We start from the raw sequence: 19361 nt of genomic DNA, 5'->3' as shown, positions 1-19361 counted from the left end.
TATATGAGCACCGCAAGTTGACTGAGAAAGAAGCATGGATTATATATTCCCTGATCAATTTCCCCTGAATTTTTGATGCCATTAATCCTTGTTGCGGAAATTGTGTGACAACAGAGATAACATCAAACATGGAGGCCAGTCATTGTTAGTCATCCCCCTGAAGATTACCTAAACCGCAGACTGTAGGAGCGGTGCTGCATGAGCGTGTACATCGAAATTGTTTGTTATGATGCAATCAAAAACACTTAAAATTATAAGCACAAAATAAATATTGATAAAATGTAATTTATTGCCCTTCTGAACGCATCACTCCAGTGTCTATATATGCCATTCAAAAGTGAAAAAAATACTTTTAAAAGAGAAAAGTGTCTTAGAAGCAAATCATACCCTACAATTATATCAAATAATATTTGAGGTTTTTTTTTTCAGTGGATTTACCACAAAATCTGAATATAGATCTGGATTTAGTCATATTTATTCATACAGCAGTCCATGTATGACCTTAAAAAGTGTGTGTATTTAAGTGTTTGTATAATGCTTCTGCGACCAGCTTCAAGTTATCCATCCAGTCATGTATACAGTATGGCGTGTTGGATGTTCTGTGGATAAGCTTGGATACTGCAGAGCCCTGCTAATGCAGCTGTGACAGTGATGCTATGTATATATAGGCCTACTGCCTTTATTATATGGCAGGCTGGCTGCACCGCATACCTTTTGCCATTTGACACAGACATGCGGTGCTTGCTAGTGACAGATGCTGCACACTACTGGTCCCAGAGGTCACAAATGACCTTTTGGGTTGTCTTTTTTTCAGTCACAAAGCATTATTTGTTTGACGATGGCCACCAATGCAACCCCAGGCACCCTGATGGAACCGTGGGTTGTTGCTGCTTGTCTTCTGAGATCACATTTACCTCAAATGAATTGAGTGTGTGTGTGTGTGTGTGTGTGTGTGTGTGTATGTTTGTGTGTGTATGTGTGAGAGAGCAAGAGGGAGGTTGAGTGAGTGAATGTGTACGTGCATGTACATGGACCTACATATTCTGGAAGATGCCTCACTAACCACCCAGTCTGCATGATGCCTATAACTAAGCTTAATTACTGCAAGACTAGCCTCTTGTTTGGATGCCGGGGGGATTTTCTTTTATTATACAGAATGAATCATCATTAAGATGTGCTTATTTAGTGGCCTTTCCTTGACTTAAAAATGCTGCCGTACAGAGGATCTCTTTTGGATTTTTTGAAGAATGGCATATTTGTGTGCCGTTCTTCACGGGATGAAGTGTGCCTCGAGAAGCACAGCATCGGTCTCGCATGTTCATCACTCAACTTTCACATTGTTATGTGACATTTCACTAGAGGGATTCTCTTTGGTGGGAAATAAAACTGTGAAATGTGCGGAAAATAAAACTGTGAAATGCCATTCTAGAGTTGCACGGCTTTAGTTTACCTTAGCAATTTCAAAGCTGGCAGGAACAAGGTGCAGTGCAGGCCCCATATTGTCAGAGGTGCTTGATCCCCACCCCCATCCCTTGCCCTCTCCATCTGCCACTTATTTAGATTGTACTAGTCACATAGACATACATGTAGTTATGCGTGCATGCACACACATTCTTACACACATAGACGCAAGCACATTATATCAGAACACAACCACATCTCAAACACCAACGACCTACTAAATGACAGTTTGTCAAACACACAGAAAAAGCATGTTTACCATTTGTGTTACAAATGTGATTCTAAGATTTATACAGCAACATGCACATATGTGTCCATCTCTGTTGTTATTTCATTCCTGTCCTGTTGTGCTATAATGAGATTCTGTTATTCGTAGATTCAAAAGAAAGCCTTGCGAAAAACTGACAATTTTCTACCGCCTGAAGCCTCGTGTCAGAAATATGATCTTACCCTCACCTCTTACCCTGACTGCTGTACTGTAATGATGCTCTGAGGTGAGCCCACTCATCAATTATTCACATAATGCAAGATTTTCACTCTTAATCTTCTCGCCAGCTAGAGGAGAACGTTTAAGAAAAATAGGGAGAAAAAATAGCAGGGAAAAAAAGCAGCAAGACGCTTGGCGGATGAAAAAGAGAGTTTGCAGTGGACAGACAATGCTCTTGATGTGAGTTATAATTGTAGTTTAACAATGTGTGGACCTCTGGGATATTCACTATGCAATATATGGCCTTTAGACCAGGATCACTATGGAAACCAAAGGCCCTGAAAGACCTGCAGTGCCCACCCACTTGGACAGCCGTTAATCATCTTTGCTCAGATCCTGGCACTGCAGAATTTGGCCAATGTGTCAAGAAGCAATTATATATACTTAGTGCTCGGGCACCCGATCTCCTCCCTCCCTTCTCTTTCCTTGCTCTCTCATTCTCACGCTCTTAATATAATCACAGAGTAGTCAGTTTAAAAGCCCTCTGTTCATTTCACTATCTATCTGGGGGATGCACACAATGCAGATGAAGAGAAGTTTAAAAAGACAGAGGATATTCTATTCTGAGAGCCATTATAATCAGAATATTCTTTACATATAAATCATATCCAGCCATTTATTCATTTTACCAGCCTCCTGAGCTGACTGACATACTAAATTACCCCAGCTGGCCCATTGCATTCGCTGCACATATTGGGCTGGTGCGGATCATGGAGACTAATGTGAGCTGACTAGAGGGAGATTATGTTCCGCTGCTAACAGCTAAAACGTGAATAACACTATCCGCAAACCCACGGTGTTCCCCCATTACATCAGCCCTGATCAGCTGTGTAAAAACAGAAGGAGAGCAAGTCAGAGCCGGAGATAATGAGACAGAAATATGGCGGCCGCAAGAAATAGGAGACAGACAGATGTACTCTGTGGAGTTATAGATACAGAGGTGTGGTCTTGTTTTATAACTTCCTATCTGAGACTGTAATTTCTCATAAAGAGCAACAGAAATAGAAATGTGAAGGGTTCAGGTCCTATGTGAAGGACATGCAGTATTATTTTGCACTGACAGACATTCGAACAACAGTTGAATGCTTGACTTGTGATTTCCCACTGACAGATCAAGGGAAGGGGTGTCATATTTTGTTATTATTTACTGTCCTACCACTGTCTGCAGATTTTAATGCCACCAAAGTCATTTTGGACAACTAGCTGTGCATTAGGGATGTAGGGCGCTGTTAGGCTTTGAACACTTGATGACAGGCTGTCAGACAGCTTCCATCCATTGGGCTTCTTTTACCAAGGTCCACTCTTGCACTAAGCCACTCTCCGCCATTCATCCAGAAAAGGACACAGGCATTTCTGACACGTTTGGTGCTAAGTGAACTGAAATTGTGTGAATTTCACTGCATAGCACATTATCACATTTGCAAGAGGCATGCACTGGGAGTAAGGGTGGAAAAAGAGAGTTACTCCAGTTGGGGAGATGACTTGAGACAATCAGAGTGAAGTGATGACTTTGACTGTGCATGTGCACAAGTAATTAGCATTGAATAAATCTGCCCTTCTCGCCTCGTGTTAAATAAATCTCGAATGATTAACAGGATGCAGAGAGCAAGAGGAGAAAACAGATGAAACTGTTGTTTTTGAAATGAAAAGATCATTCTTTTTGAGTCGCTGATGAACAAATTCATTTGCACATCATTTGGCAGAGTGTCGTGATGAAATGGTGAAGGGAACATCAGATATGTTAAAAGATGACAAGGGTCTTGACATGATGTAGAGCTAATTTACAAATGCAAATAGACACAGAAAAACAAGCCTAATCGGAACATTAAATTCTTAAAATATCTACAATTACCTAATATAATGTTATTCATCCATTGCCTGCATGCAAGCCTGAGCTTACCTTATGAGGACAAATGGGGGGCGGTGAATTAAAAGACTTCTCCGGTGTCTGGCTCAGGTTCTACAAGCAAAACACATTATCAGGGACATGTTTTCTTTGGACTCAACAAATCTTCAGTGATAGAAGTTGCAGCTTATTTCCTCATCCTTGCTATTAGCATTTTCAGAAAATTTATCTTTAGGGGCGGCTAAGTGACTTCCACTCTTTGCTGTCCACTAATCCAAGAACACAGCTTTTGTTGACGGTCACTTTTTAAATCTTTATCTTGACAGCGTAATCTAATCGTACATCATGTCAGTGGGAATAATGCAGAATTTTTTGTTTTCCAGTTTTCCCCCTTTTTCCCCCTCTCCCTCCACAAAGATTATAAATCCTTCTTTGTCAGAAGATTTCACTGAACATATGTTCAGACTTTCGCATACACGCCTGATTGCATTTTTTGAGGTTAAATGATTATCACATTGTTAATACACCAATACATCACTCAGATACAAGAAAACACCATTAAAACACAGACACAAGGTAAGTCAACAAGCCAACAACAGATGGCCCCGCTGCTTGTGATTATGCAAAGATCCAAAGCATTTGCATACTCACAATGCCACCATAAAAAAAAAAAAAAACAAGAAGCCATCTTTAGCTGACCTCGGCGAGAAATGAAAAGAGCAATGGGTGAAGCAAGCCGGCAGGGAAGTGGACAGGCCCTGCAAACTTCTTTGGGAATCTACCGAGGGCCTGCCTCCTGGGAAAGCCCTGTTGATTTCCAAGCAGGTGCTTTCAGTTATGTGCTCATATCCAATTATGTGCCTGTGGTATGTCTGATGCTCCGTGACACTATTAATGGCTGCCTTATGGTATCACCAGGACAGATGAGACACTCAACTCTCCAGACTCTTAACATCTATATTTCATTGCAGCGTAGAAGGAGAACACCTCACTGGCCGAGGCAACTAAGGAGAGAGAGAGAGAGAAGAAGAAAAAAACAGCCGGGCTTTCACTGTAAGCGTAAACACCAAGTCATGAAATATAAATGAATAAATGGGTCTTACTGGGACGATGGAATTAGTAGACAAAATTTTCCCTACAGATTGAGTAGGCAATATAACCATGATATCTTAATTGATGTGACAAATAAACATGAATTATTTTCTTCAGGGATAGCAGCATGAAATATATTTTGCTGCGGCATATTTGTGGTGAGGAAAACCGAATAATCTTGAGTGCAAACATCACTTCCAAAATTGTGGCTTATAGACTGCACAGTATATTGTGATTTAAGTGGAGATGGATGAAAAGATGAGAATAGTACAATTAATTATTGTGAGAATCGTTTTTTTTAATACTATATAGATGATCATGCACTGAATTACCACTGAAGGTTGATCAAGAATGCTGAAAATGGAAGAATTAAAAAAATGATTAAAAAGCTTCGCACAACAGAATTCAAGTGCAGGCTTTATTATTTCCAGTCACCCTTGAATCGTCTGAGGAGCTCATAGACAAATACAAAAAATTTTTGTACAAAATCAGATGCCAAATGTGCAAAAATTATTCAGCAGAAAATGTGATGTCTTCTTAGGACCCTTATTTGAAGGTGGTTTAAAATTGCAAGTAAACAACTGAGCATGTATTTCATATTGAACAACTACTTTAATTTGAAAGCACAAACAATGAAAAAGAAGAAATATTAACTAATAAAAACAATGTGTTTTTAAAACTCTGCTCAGACTTGGTGCTTGGTACAGCTGAATAAAGAGGACTGTTGAAGCTCGACACCAACCGCACATAATCTAAATGTCTTTCTTTTTCCAGCTCAAACATGCATGCACAACAGCATACTGCAAGATCTTCTGTGGCAACAATCACTGTTGCTTTGTTTTTTCTGTTCTTGTTAATTTAAAGCAATCTTATTTTATTGTTTGAGTGGCACAAAACACCACTTTTCATTTGTACCACATCCCTTTGAAACAATGCCCAACTCTTCTAAAAGGTAATTATTAATCATGAGTGTTCCATGGCAGCTATTTACAGGAGACGCACAAGACAACGTAATCAGGAGGGAAATCATGAGTCGAAAAAACTGGAAGGGAATACAGCTGTCATTTTTCAACTCGCCACTGGTCTGGGATTTTTTTGCATCTGATAAAGAAATACTATTGACAAATCCTGCAACCGAGGGCTTTGGATTACACCACATATTGACGTTTTTGTCTTTTCAGGGTGCTTGGGGTGGTTATTGTAATTTGATGAGGCCCATAGTGCACGGTGCTATGCTACATAACGAAAAATATTCTCAGAGGAAACGGAAAGATAACTGTAACATGATGTTTCTTCATCTAATTTCTTGGACACATGCTGATTTTGTAAGAATCATTTCCGCTGTGCCTTAGGTTTTTCGTCTGCATAATTGTCACTCTCACTCAAGAGCCATTACAACCCGCAAATTGTCCAAGTCTTAATTATGCGCTGTGTAATACATATTTGGACGAATCTTCACCATAATGTAGAACTAACCAGAAAGCCAACTTGCTTGGAAGAAGTATTAGCACAAACCCTGTGTAGCTTGTGCTCTCTTTCTATGTGCCAGATGTAGTATATAGCAGTCTAGTCACATTCAACAAGCCAACCTACCCAACAAGCCCCACCAAACAAACAAGAGCACTATTCAGCGCTGAGTAGACAGGGACTTGTGGCACATTTGTCTTTCTAGTTCCATCAGCTCAGCCTCCACAGAAGGAGGCTTTATACTGTCGCCTTCCCCAGCTCTAGCAAAACTACTGTGCTACATTTAGTAAACTGCATTTCTACCAGCTAGTTACAGCTTTTCTGCCTGTTTGCCACCCTGACATTGTTTCACCTCCCCACCCCCACCCTCCCAATAAAATATAGTTCTCTCACTAGGATTAAAGAAGCAATGTAGTTCAAGGATTATCAAATGCCTTTGATCATGTGACTGCCATGTTTTTGATCTGCAGCACATAGCACCAAATATATTCTCGTTTTCTTGCTTTCTGTCTCTATCCCTCTCCATGGATTTCCCCCTGCTTGCTCCTTCTCTGCAGTGTGAGAATAGTTCTTGACAGGCAGTGGAGGAAGAGAATGTAACAAGCATAAAACACATATTTGTAATATTGTGATGGAGAAGATCATGCTCAGACTCCTTGTCAGTCCACAAGTGTTATGCAAGATAAAAAAAAGCCTGATGCTGAAGTTTGATTAATGCTTTTATATCACGTAGATGAGTATTTATTTTATCCCCCCAAAATGTTTTCATAAACTCCTGTATAGTTTTTCACAGGGCAAACTGAACATTTGTCTCCTCCATTTTGAGGCAATGACACAGATGTTTGGCACAGAAAGAAAGCGGCCATAGATTGTTTGCCTTTGAAACATGAAGTAAGGTTTCAGATGCCTTTATTCCCCACTGCAACCCCAACTGCACCCTGCTGCTGTTCATTAGCAATTTCTGAGCCTTGGGCAATTTTTCAATGTTTCAATCCCTGCATTATTATTATTTAGTGGCTGACTTGGACATGCAATCAAAGGTACACGCAATATGTGCAGCACTTGTATCGCAAAGCTTTCCTTGTAGCGTGATGCCCAGCCTAAAAATGTGTAATTGTGAGCCAGGGGAGCCGTGGCTCAAATTAATTCAACATACCTCAAAAACTGTTCTTTATCCTCATTGTACAATCACCTCCTATTAATGTCATTGCCAAGGCAAAAACGGAACATATCAAAACAATTATTCTGATGTGGCTTCAAGCAATACAACATCTCACCGTGAATGGCAATCGAACCTTGAATCATTATAAGGCGTGGTTTCAGGCAAAAAAAAGCCCATCAAAAAATGATTGAATATCATTTTAATGGGTAGAAAGCTACAAGGCTTTCATACTGTCTACCTGCCATGTTATTAGATAGACCATGTCACTCAAGCTGAGCAACACAGAATCAACATCCAGACGGGCTGACAAGACATAAGCATACTGCCTTCCATCTTCCTCCCAGCTTGGCATGTTTATCTAGTCTTCCATGTGAGCTTAGTGCAGTACTGTGCATATGCATACAGAATGATGAAGGTTCAGAAACTAGCGCCTGAAGGAAGCTGCACATATAGCACAAGCTCTTTGAAATTGTGCCAGGGTGGGCCTCATTTGCAAAGCAATTTGACAACAAAAGTAAAATACTCTGTAACCTCAAACCAAATTCTGGAGATGCCAACTGGTATGGCTCTGCAGTTTGCTGAGAGAGGGAATTCAAGAGGGTTACATCCGGTGTCTTGTGTGTGTGCCTCTGACATGGCTTATTTGCAGAGCTAGCATTGCACCAGTGCAATGTCATGATTGCTTTGGCAAGGAAAGGGGGCCTAATTTACATGAGGGGGAGTCCTACAGGCACACAGGAGCTTGCCTTTGACCAAGGTGCCAACAAGCCTGCAGAAAAACATTGTAATTACAACCTGCAAAGCTGGTGTGTTTAAAACAAACTCTCACTTAATACGGCAGGACCACATACGAGCAAATTAAAGTGAGGCAAAGTTTTTAAATGAACAGGACAGAAAATTGTGGTAATGCTTAAATATGTTGGACTATCCTTTATACAGTCAAATCAAAATTAAACTGCAGAGGCTATTGAATTTAATTAAATTCACGGTTTCATGTTTGAATATGTTTTATGCAAAAATGTCCCGTACACTGTATTCTCCTCAGGTAGACTGAGGATCCAGTGCACCTCCAGCATTAACCAGCCAATCACTAGCCACCCTATTACTGTTCCTCATTCACTGAAGACTGTTTTTTCATGTCTCTGTGATTTTGAACAGTCTCTGGTACCGTGGATTGTTTTTATAAATGCAGTATAGCTGTGGATTAAGTAGAGCAGGATTTCGTTCTTCGTGGGTTTGTTGATAATCTGAAATACATCAAGGAAGCTTAATATTGTTTTTATTGCCTATGGAATGCTGCTGTGACTTTGCATTAGGAGATTTTGTTTTCAGAAGCCTTATACCTACAGAAAAGGGACGCAACTAAATTTCACAAGCTCGTACAGTTTTAAATTGAGCAACAGAGCTGCTACTGAATGCCAAACATGCCACGCATTCACCATATTTAGTGCCTCAAACAAATCCACATTTATGGATCATTCCTATGCCAACGGTGTCTTTGAAAAGTGGGTCACGCATTGTTCCTATTTGCAACTCATTTTTACCTGACAAAGGGTGTAATTTGATCAATTTTATTATATTTGGCTTACATTGTGCACACTCCTACAGAGATCCAAGTTCTACCTAGATACTAAACAGAAAGAACATTTATTAAACAGTATTCTTTCACTTGTATGTTTCATCTGGTTTCTACCAAATGATAAAGAGAGAAAGTGTTATTTACTGGTTGTAAATGCAGTAGTGGTAGTAGTGATGGGTGAAAATCATTTAGAAATGATTCCTTTGTTGAAATAGCGGATTAAGTAATACATTCTGAATCAATAATTCATCAGTAAGAATCATATTTGCTTGATATTATAAAAACATGAATTTTTGCTGATTATTTCTGTAATTATCTTGATTGAGTTATGTAAATTTACTGATTTATATGGCAAGGAGCAGGGTCCCCCTGGATTAAGTTGAATATAGTTATATGTGTAATTTTAGAATTTTGTGAATGTTACAACACTTCCCATATCTACAACATGAGCCCATACTACAAAATTGTTATTACTCAGATACTTTGGAGAGGAGGGGCAGTTTGATACAAATTGAGGCCACGAGACGAGAGACTGCATGCTGAAAAGCTCTCTAATCCAGTCATATTTTGGGTGACTTTCTAAGATAAATACTTTGGCATTGTCTTGATGAGAGCGCTTCGCCTCATTTAAGTGTCTTTGGGATCTGGATCAATCCACATGGCGGGATTCAGACTTGCACACTTGACCATATAATGTGGCGTGCTTGTCGAAACCCGGAATGCATTTCTGTCTTCAAAGTATATTTCTTGGCCTGCTCTCGTCACTCACTCCCTCTAACCAATTTGTCATTCTAAGCCTAGCATTGCTGCTGCCAGCGCCCGGATGATAGCAGTGGGCCTTTCTGATCCAGGCAGTGGCTAGGGAGCAGGCCAAGTGTTACGCGAGCCACCCTGGGACACCAAGCAGGCGCTTCTGCCGGCTGGTGCACGCCTCCACGGCCGAGAGGAACTGGCTTTGCAGATGCTTTCGATTCGACACAGACTGGAGCTCATCTACTTTGTGAGTACATTTGCTTTGTGTTTGTGCACTGCATATGTGCTTGTTTGTGTATTTTTGTGAACAAGTGTGCATGAGCATGCACATGTGTGCTTCAGAAAGATTAAGAGTGGTCTCTTTGTGCGTATGCTTTCATATATGGGTGTTTGTGCATGGCTGGCCATATCTATGTGTGTATGCGTGAGAAGCTGCATTTTTTTTTAAAATAGAGACACAATTATGCTGAAATGAGGCTGAGGCTTTCTTTTTTTTTTGGTTTGCAATTACAGTGTTCTGATGACACTAGTACTTCTTTGCTGATGTCCTGTAGGCTAGTCAGTCTAGTCACTATTTTCCTCCACTAGCAGAGGGGGACTACTGCTGGGGGACTTCCCAAGATGCACTGAGCACCACTGTACCACTGTCCTCTCTTTGTCTCTCTCCATACATTTATATGCCACCATTGCATGTCATTAACTTTGTGAGTTCTTTTTAAGTTTTGTCTTAAGCTACAAGTTAAGAATCTGCAGCGAGTGACCTCACCAACTTCCCCAGAGTTCATTATTCTCCTATGTGTTTGTCTGACTTCTGTCTGTAGTCCTGTGCTCTCTCCTTCACCCTCAACCCAACCGCTGGAAGCAGATAGTCGTCTTCTCTGAGCCTGGATCTGTTGGGCGTTTCCTCCTCGTAAAGGTGAGTTTTTTTCCTTTTTTCTTCCTACTGTCACCAGAGGGCTTACTCAAAGGAATATCTGGACTTGTTGGATTTCTCTTTATAATGGTATATAATAAAATAATGTAAGGTCCTCACCTTTCTATATGAAGTGTCTTGTGAATGGGTCCTATTGAAATAAAACTGAGCTGGACTGAACTGAATGTACTCAGTGCATATGGTATATGTTAAAGTGTTCCTACAATGACTCCATTTGACTGTTTTTTTTTTTGACAAAATGGATCAGAATGATGAACATAACAACTATTATAAAGCTATTTGACAGTAAATCTGGCAAACATATGCTAATCATCTTCTGTTTGTCCATTTACAAAGAGGACTCTCTGTTTTGATGAGCAGTCTACTCTGCTCTGAGCAGAAATGCTCAGCATTGACCTTTCAGGCCCCTGCGATTTCATGTTGCAGCCCTTCTCAAGAGCGTTTAGGATTAAACTATGCATGGCTAATGGTATTTCCACAGGAGGACATGTATTTATCTTGGCACATGGACTGTCACCCACCATTTTGCACCCAACAATAAGGTCTCTGAAAATAGACCCCTTCATTTGTCTGAGAATTGAGACCCTAAGCAGCTCATTGAATGCCTAGCCCAAGCTTTCTCGTTAGACATTGATATCCATCGCACAAAGCAACACCAGCCTTTTATCTGTCTGAGCGTGATTCAGTATTTGATTGGGAATGAATCTAGAAGGCTCCAATCAGTTTCCCTTGTATGAGCACAGTTAACATGAGTGTGACTGCTCCTTGAGCGCTGATGGCAGAGACATGAGCGATTAAGGCCAGAGTCCAATCAAACCAGCTGTGTGCCATTCTCCCCATGGCACTGGTGGTGCCAGGCATGTGTTCCACGCTACTAGTAGGCAAAGATGCCGCAACCAAAACCCTAGTCTGGGGAGTTACGGCCACACATGAACCAGGACTTGTAGGCAGATTGGGGTTTTAGCAATACAAACATTTTTCAGAGACAAAGCTGCTATGCAAGCTGAAATAATCTTATTGGTTGCATTAAACCTCGGTGGAGAGCTTTTCTGGCCAGCAGATGTAGACTGCCGAAGCCTGGTGTAAAAGGCAGGGCTAAGACTGGAGGTGACAAATATTACAGTGTGAATCCCAGTTTTTTCCCCGACCAAACAAATGTAATTCACCCATGATGTTCATCACACATAATGAATAAACATTAACCCATGAATTCATCCAAGTAGGAGACAGTTCGCTTTTGTGAGTATAATAGGAGCTCAGTACTTGAAATTAAAATACCACAAACAGTCTAATCAGACAGTAACGTCTAAAAGAGAATAGTTTACAGAGGTTCTAGTCATCTAATCTCAGGCATTGCATTCCACATACAGTCCAACCAAGACTGAACCTGATCAAATTCCCAGTACAAATGTCCCCCAACAGTGGTGAAAGTTAATTCACACAAATGGTAACCTGCTTTCATCTGTCTGTTTAAAGAAGTTACTGAAGAAGTTTTTAGTTTTTGTAAGTAAGGGATGTTATTTGTTTTTAACATCAGCATAGTTTGAAGTGTACCCGCAAATATATTGAATTGGATCGTGGCCATTTTTGTCAGTGAAGTAAAGCCAGAGTGCAGGATTGAAAAAAAATATTGTCTTAAAGATGAGGTCAATAACTTTGCTGAACAGTGATCAAAATGTATCGGGAGCTTTTTAGACTGCCCGTCAGTCTTCGCAAGATAATAAGTGGGGTGTTTTCATGAGGATTTGGACTTATTTACTTACCCTCTGGTTCAGGCCTAGATGGATCATGTAAATCTACGTGCATTCTGAATCTCCTCGAGGGATTTCATTAAAAATTCTGGACTTCCCTTCGCTCCAACTCCCCAGCCACAAACCATTTTCTCTGAATGACATGTTGAACCGTCAACAAGCTGTCAAATAGAGGCAGATACAAGACCTTCTAAACACCTATTAGAGCTATCGATGGCAGAGGCCGAGGTTATGGCCATGGAATGGAGAGGATATTTGTGTCTCCCACTCCGCATTACCAGCATCTTTCGGAAAAGCTTTATAGATTTGGACAGAGGCGAAGGAAGGCTTTATCAGCACCAACACAGAGAAACACATTAAGAGATCAGAACCCCAAAGGTCAATTGTGGCTGTGAGCAGTGCTTTGTTATGGTGTCCTCTCTGTTTATACTGCACTGGAGCCAAGTGACACATGTGAAAGCAAGTAATGATACCAATTTTGTGTACATTTTAGGGGTATAAAGCTCTCAGTCTTTATAGAAACCATACACTGCTCCCGATTTTTAATCTACTGGGTGCTGTGTATTCATTTTATATGTGCATATATTTCTCTGCTCCTTATTTCCCTTTAAATCTCAAGTTGGAATATCAGGCACTGGACTGAACAGCTACTGTAGCATGTAGGAATATGCAGTGACAACAAAATGTCAGAATGCCAACAATCTACATATCTAAATCTATATACACATCTATATCTACATATAGATGTGTTAGCATGTTTGTTTGTTTTATACTGTGCTGTGATTCACTTGTATTTTGCAGAGCACACTGGGACTAAATGAGACAAATCCTTAATCCTTCACAAGATAATAATAATAATGTAATCCTTATTCCCAGATGGAACCATTTTCTGAAAAGACAGTTTTGGCCCCACAGAGGTTCTATTCAAGAAGAAAAGCAATGGGAAGTTATTTAAAATACACGGCAATTAAAATAAGACACACTGTCCAATCCTACCCGCTATGCTAATCCTCTCTGATACAGATGTAGCTATTGTAGAGCAAAAACTTTCTCATTTTATTGTATCTATTGTGTATCTGTATATAATGTTGCACACTTACTCTATCCCCAAGTGTATTTCTTCAGAAAAATGATAATGTATTCTCTTCGGATGCCAGTAGGTACAACTAGTGATCTGACTAGCTGCCATTGAAGATGCTCAAGATTTTAGTTTCAAAATACCAAGTTTACAACATGTGGGGGGAAAAAATGGCTGCAACAGATGCTGCAGAGCTACTGTAGAATAAATGCAGCACAGATGAAAGATGATGAGCGCCTTTTTACTCCTGGACTTCACAAGCATCTAAGAACACACACATGCGCAGGCGTTCACACAGAGAAACACATCCACAAATGCAAAATGCTGGCAAACACAAGACTTTCTAATGCAAAAGACAACCAATTCTAGAAACAGACTAAATCATTCCAAGCCATGAAAACTGTTTATGACCACAATTAATGACGGTGAATAATCCTAATGAATGCTACACCGTGTTCATGATTGCCATCTCTCTGTGTACATATGGGGTTAGTGGAAAATGTTAATTGTTATGGTAATCTTTCAAAAAGTGATAACTATAGATGGGCAAAAGTGCACGTCAATCTTGTGTGTGTGCTGCGTATTTCTTTCATTCTCTTTGATTCTTGTCTGTACTTCTGTTTTCTGTTTCTTTTTGTCTTTCATTCCCCGCTTTTTCTTTTTGAAAGGCAGTCTCTCTAAATCCAATACAGTTTCTCGCAGCGTGAGGCAGCTTCAAAGCCCTGTTCTGTGGTCAGGCCCGTCGATCCTCTCACCCACCTCCTGGTTGTTTAAGAGAGCAAAAGCACAGCAGTGCAGTTTCTTAAACACACAGATCCACCCCAGCACCAACAGAGGGACCGCTGTTTGGCAAAAGAGCCTCTCTTTCTCCTCTCTCTCTCTCTCTCTCTTTCTCTTCCACTATCTCTCCTCTCCTTGGACTCCCCCCTCTCTTTACCTACCCTCCTCCATAGACCTCATTATACTCAGATACTCCTCTCTCTTTCTCTCCACGCCTCTCTCACCCATCTAACTGTGCAGCTCCCTCATTGTACAATTTATCTTTCGTTCCTTCTCAGATTCACTCCATCTGTCAGTTACCTCACTCTCTCCATCCCTCTACCATCATTTACCTTTTTCCATCCCCAGCTACTTCAGCTGTCCTCACTCTTCACCTGGCACTCCATCCCGGTGTCCTGTGCCTCTCTCTATTTTCGCTGCAACTCAATCCCTATCGCCGCCTCTGCCTTACACCCGGCTCTTGATGTAGAGTGATTGATGCCAAGCTTAGGCTCTGGGCCATCCCTCCTACCACACACGCACAGACACCATTGAACCCAGAGGGGATGCCATTACCTCAGATAGGGAGTTGAAGTGCAGGGGAGGCTATGGAAGGGTTTGGCGAACACACCGTGCCCACCCATGTCTGAGGGTAGGCAGGCTTGGGGGGCCCCTTGGTGGGGAGCACGAATTGGTACACTGGAGTACTCATTATAGCTCTGTAGGGACTGTCCTGCAGGGCATCTACTGTGTGGCTGTGGAGCTCATTACGCCAAGCAGCCACAGAGCTCAAGGCACCCAGAAGCAGCAGGGCTTGTTGTGGAGATAAAAAAGGGGAGGGCTACCTAGATTACCCTTAATCAGAGACACCTGTAGACAGTCAGCGCCTCCCTCCTCATTGGCTTCCGTGAAGCCCCTATACCCTTCCCAACACGCACACACACTTTTTCTTGCTGCTGTAATTATTGCAATTGCTTCACTTGACTTTCATTCCTGAGCACTGAGTTGCACAGTGTGCCTTCTAATGAGAAACCCAGGCTATGATCCGGAGGTGTTATTTATTTATTTATTTAATTATTTATTCAACGCAGCATGTACAATGTCAGTTATTTAAATTAGTGTGATTTTAGTACACCGCACTTTGCACAGCTCTCCCTACTGCGCGTTATCAGCATTCGACTGACATCACACTACTCATAATGGTGGATGGAGAGTTAATTAAGTTTTAATGTGACATGTGCGTCATAGTATTGAGATATGATTTAAATTGACTATTATTGAAAGAGGGGGTGCTGCATAGAAACATTTCACTTCTGCAAAATCTGAAGCAATCATTTGGACAGGAAGTAAATATTATATCTAAATATACATGTGAATGGAGTAGACTGGCCTGCTTCAGTATCATCCAGATGCAGTCACAGTTTAGTATTTTAAATCAGCTACACTGGATCCACAATAGAGACGTTTCAGCGGTTAAAACAGCAAAACCGTCCCACTCACCCAGTGCATCACTTTTCCTCCACCTGTAACCTGATGTGAGCCACTACTACCCTGTGCTGAGAACAATGAAGACTCTTTCTTGCCTATTTGCATAAGAAGTGTTACTGTCACTTGTTTGGGCAAATGTCTATTTCTAAAGATGACAGAACAAACAAGTGTTGACTTTGATGTGAGTTAGAGGGTGCTAACTAAAGTCTGTTTTAAGTTCTGCAGAGATGTACAGTGGGGATTAATAAAAAAAAAAAAAAAAAAAAAACAAGAACAATGTGATGTGCATGACTGAACCACTTTTGTGATTCTCTCCTTCCTTGCACACCTCCCTTCAGGTGCTGAGACGTTCTTTGAAACCAACTGTCAAGCTGTTGTCTGTGCAGGCAGCATACAAAGAGTAGATCCAAAACCTGCACTTTATTTTTTGATGCACTTATATGAATATGTGGTGTGGTTTTTTTCTTATCACGCCATCAGTGATATTTTTAAGACAACACTAATCGACCTCTATCAGTGTTAGTTATTCTAATTCTAAACAGCATAATATGAACTATAAATATGGTGTTTCTTATGTAGTGTAATTTAAGCAATATATGCACCACAGCCATGTTGCAGGAAAGTAAGGTTTGATATTTAAATGCTTAAATTGCTATTCACATTACATTATTTCATGTCACTTAATGGGTATTAGGAATTATAAAACTAAAGAAGCATAAATATTTAAACTCCTTAGCTGCTCAGACTCTCCACCCACATTTCTCTATCATGTCACCCAGCAGATTCTGCCTCAATTAAATTAATACGCCCACTTACAAAGTGGTTTTCTATGGTATGCACAAACATTTCTAGTGATTATTTTGGCTTTTTAGTTGTTGCTGGTTTAAATTCACTGGTTTGAGCCACCTGTTTTAGTACCAAAAGATGGAATTTCGTAAAAATGCAGTACTGTGGTGAGAAATCCTGCTGCCGGTTGCGTATTCTATATGTAAACAATACAGAGAAATAATGGGAACTTTGGTGAAAAAAAATCACAAGAACCATCTATCTGACAAAGGAAACAATTTATTGTCACATAAATATCTAAAGAGTTTTGTCACTAATCATGGAATGTGGCCTCATTATTTCAGCTTGATGAGCTGCCACACCTGACAGAAATATGACATGAATAACAAAAACAAAAGATCTGTGTTGAGAGGCTGATCAGCTCATTCCCTCGGTGCCCAGTAAGAAGACTTACTTCATGGGCTGCACAGTAGCTGCACCGTGGGGGGAAAATCAAGTTCAAAGAAGTTGTCGTCTCGCAAACTGGAATAAAGTGGTGAAACATTCACAAAACATCCCGTTTTATACGTGTTTTATCTCCGAGTTTAGTTGATGAAATGGAACCGCCACACATTTTGTTTTGCCTGCGGTGGAAAGGCAAAAGGTGAAACAAAGAAACAAAAAAGCAGGAAATAGAAAAAAGGTGCTTTCAACGTAGAATGCTGTATTTTCAATCTCTGTCATGGTCACAAATCAAAATCCCCCAAGTTTTATGAAACAGGCCGCCCCACGAGCCTTCATTTCTGCTTCTTTATTCTGTTTGTAGTTATGCAACTCTAAAAACTAAAAGCTAAGAGCTTATGACAGAGTTACTGGAAGTAAATTGTCATAAATTTCTGCTGCTTACAAGATGATGGATTACATTCATCAGTGTGAGGCCTCTAATCTAATCTGGAGCTGCACTCATCAAACTCCTCAGAGGAGGTGTGCTGAACCGGGATCACTGAATATGTCCTTGTTTTTCTTCCATTTTTGACATGATCTAAAACTAAAACTGATGTTGGATCAACACGGGCACTTTGGAAATAATAGTCCTGATCCTATTTGTGCTCTGATGAAAGAGCTATAAAAGACTGTATCATTTTTAAGCCTCTGTACATGACACACAGAATTGTTAATGCTGTAACAAAAAGAGAATTCAGATAGATAGATAGATGGATAGATAGATTTGCTTTTCTTTGAAATTCATGTTATAGTGCAGTTACATGTCTATTAAATCTGGCTTTCACTTTCAGCAGAAGTGTGCTATTAGGACACTTTTCGGCTTTCCCTCTCCCTGCCCACACATAATGACACACTTGAGTTGTTAAGCCTGCCGGTCTGGATAGACCAGGGCCACAGTCCTCATACAAAATGACAGTGGAATGTTAACTGCAGTGTAGTGTATTTCTTTTCTTGAGCCTGCCAGTACATTTGTTTTCATTAGATGGGATTGGTCAGCAGTCTAGGCCCTTGTGTCCAGTAATGGAGCATACGATTGCGGGCCCATTATAGACTCCCAATGAAATAAATGATATATTGATCTTAAATATTCCATGCTCTTGCTTCTCCCTGAACAGCTGTTACTGCCATCACACAAAAATCTTGTTGCGCATCTTCTTTAGGCAATCTGCTTCATGCATATAATCCATTGGGTGTAACCCCCAAGCAAAAGTGCGGTGGACTTTTTATGCGCAGCATTTCTTAAAATATTAAGACCTTCAACAATAAGGCAGAAGACTTAGTAAAGCAATCACAGCTAATGTAAAGCTGTAATGAAAACAAACTATACGCAGAGGTGCAACACTGAGCATTAATGAAATTACAGAGCTGGAGCTCAGTAGGCTCCTGTCTGTCTGCATTGTGCAATGAAACAGAACAGAACAGGACAGCAAAGCAACTGATGCATGCAAGTCACAGTCACAATTACTATTTCATTAAAGAGCTGCTACCATTGGCAGGCGTTCTCTGGCATTGTCGTGGGGAGGCTGGCACGGCACCGGAAGGGGGGTGAGGTTGGGGGCTTGGGGGCGTTGGGGGTGGATCTGAGGAGGAAGAGGGGAGCTATGGGCGGGAGGAAACATGCTTTAATTTGGGTCATCTCCCAGTCTGCACGGGGTCGAGTGACAGAGCGTTCTCTGCACCTAATCTCAAAACACATATGCTGTAATGGGTATCCACCTGAATTAATTGCCCTAATTATTCCTGATACATGAGGGAAGGGAAGTTAGAACAAGGAAAACAAAAATGGTGGAAAAAAAAACATGGCATGGCATGTGAGTCGCACAAAGACTTATTGCAGTGGCATGCGAGCATTTAAGGAGATGGAGGCTACCTGTCAAGATGACAGGGCGGCCCTTAATTGTGTTAAAAGGGGGAACATGTACATGCTTTGAAGAGTGGAGTGCGGTTGTTGGGGGAAGGGCAGGAATCTTTGTTACCACATCTGAAGCAGCCAGGCGCCGTGAGTCGGTGCTGCATCGGAGGCCACAACTGCACTGAGCTAAAGAGCTCTGATGTGGATCTCATGGCAACTTCTCATACTTGGCCAAAAGGATAACAAAAGGTTATGGATTTCTTGTTACACAGAGAATAAGAGGTGAAAAAAATGCAAAAGTGTTACTTTGTTTTTGACTAACATGGGAAGAAAAAATTACCTTATGCCCAGTATTAAATCGAAGGAAAGGGGCCTAGTAGGAT

The 19361-nt window shown here is 40.8% G+C and overlaps 1 protein-coding gene across 2 annotated transcripts in view; it reads right to left on the bottom strand.

Moving 5' to 3' along the window:
- pcdh11 (protocadherin 11) overlaps positions 1-19361 on the bottom strand; it is a 128632-nt gene that overhangs the window by 71543 nt on the left and 37728 nt on the right. Inside the window, exon 4 of one of the 2 annotated variants that reach the window (XM_055016549.1) lies at positions 3849-3908. The exons of the other annotated variant lie outside the window; for it this stretch is intronic. Coding sequence (XP_054872524.1) covers positions 3849-3908 — 60 coding nt within the window. The remainder of the gene's footprint in view (positions 1-3848; positions 3909-19361) is intronic. 2 annotated transcript variants of the gene reach the window in all.

The sequence above is a fragment of the Amphiprion ocellaris genome, chromosome 13 (assembly GCF_022539595.1).
Source record: "Amphiprion ocellaris isolate individual 3 ecotype Okinawa chromosome 13, ASM2253959v1, whole genome shotgun sequence".
Taxonomy (NCBI): Eukaryota; Metazoa; Chordata; class Actinopteri; family Pomacentridae; genus Amphiprion; species Amphiprion ocellaris.
The sequence above is the reverse complement of the archived record's forward strand: the minus strand, read 5'-3'. Positions and strand labels throughout refer to the sequence as shown.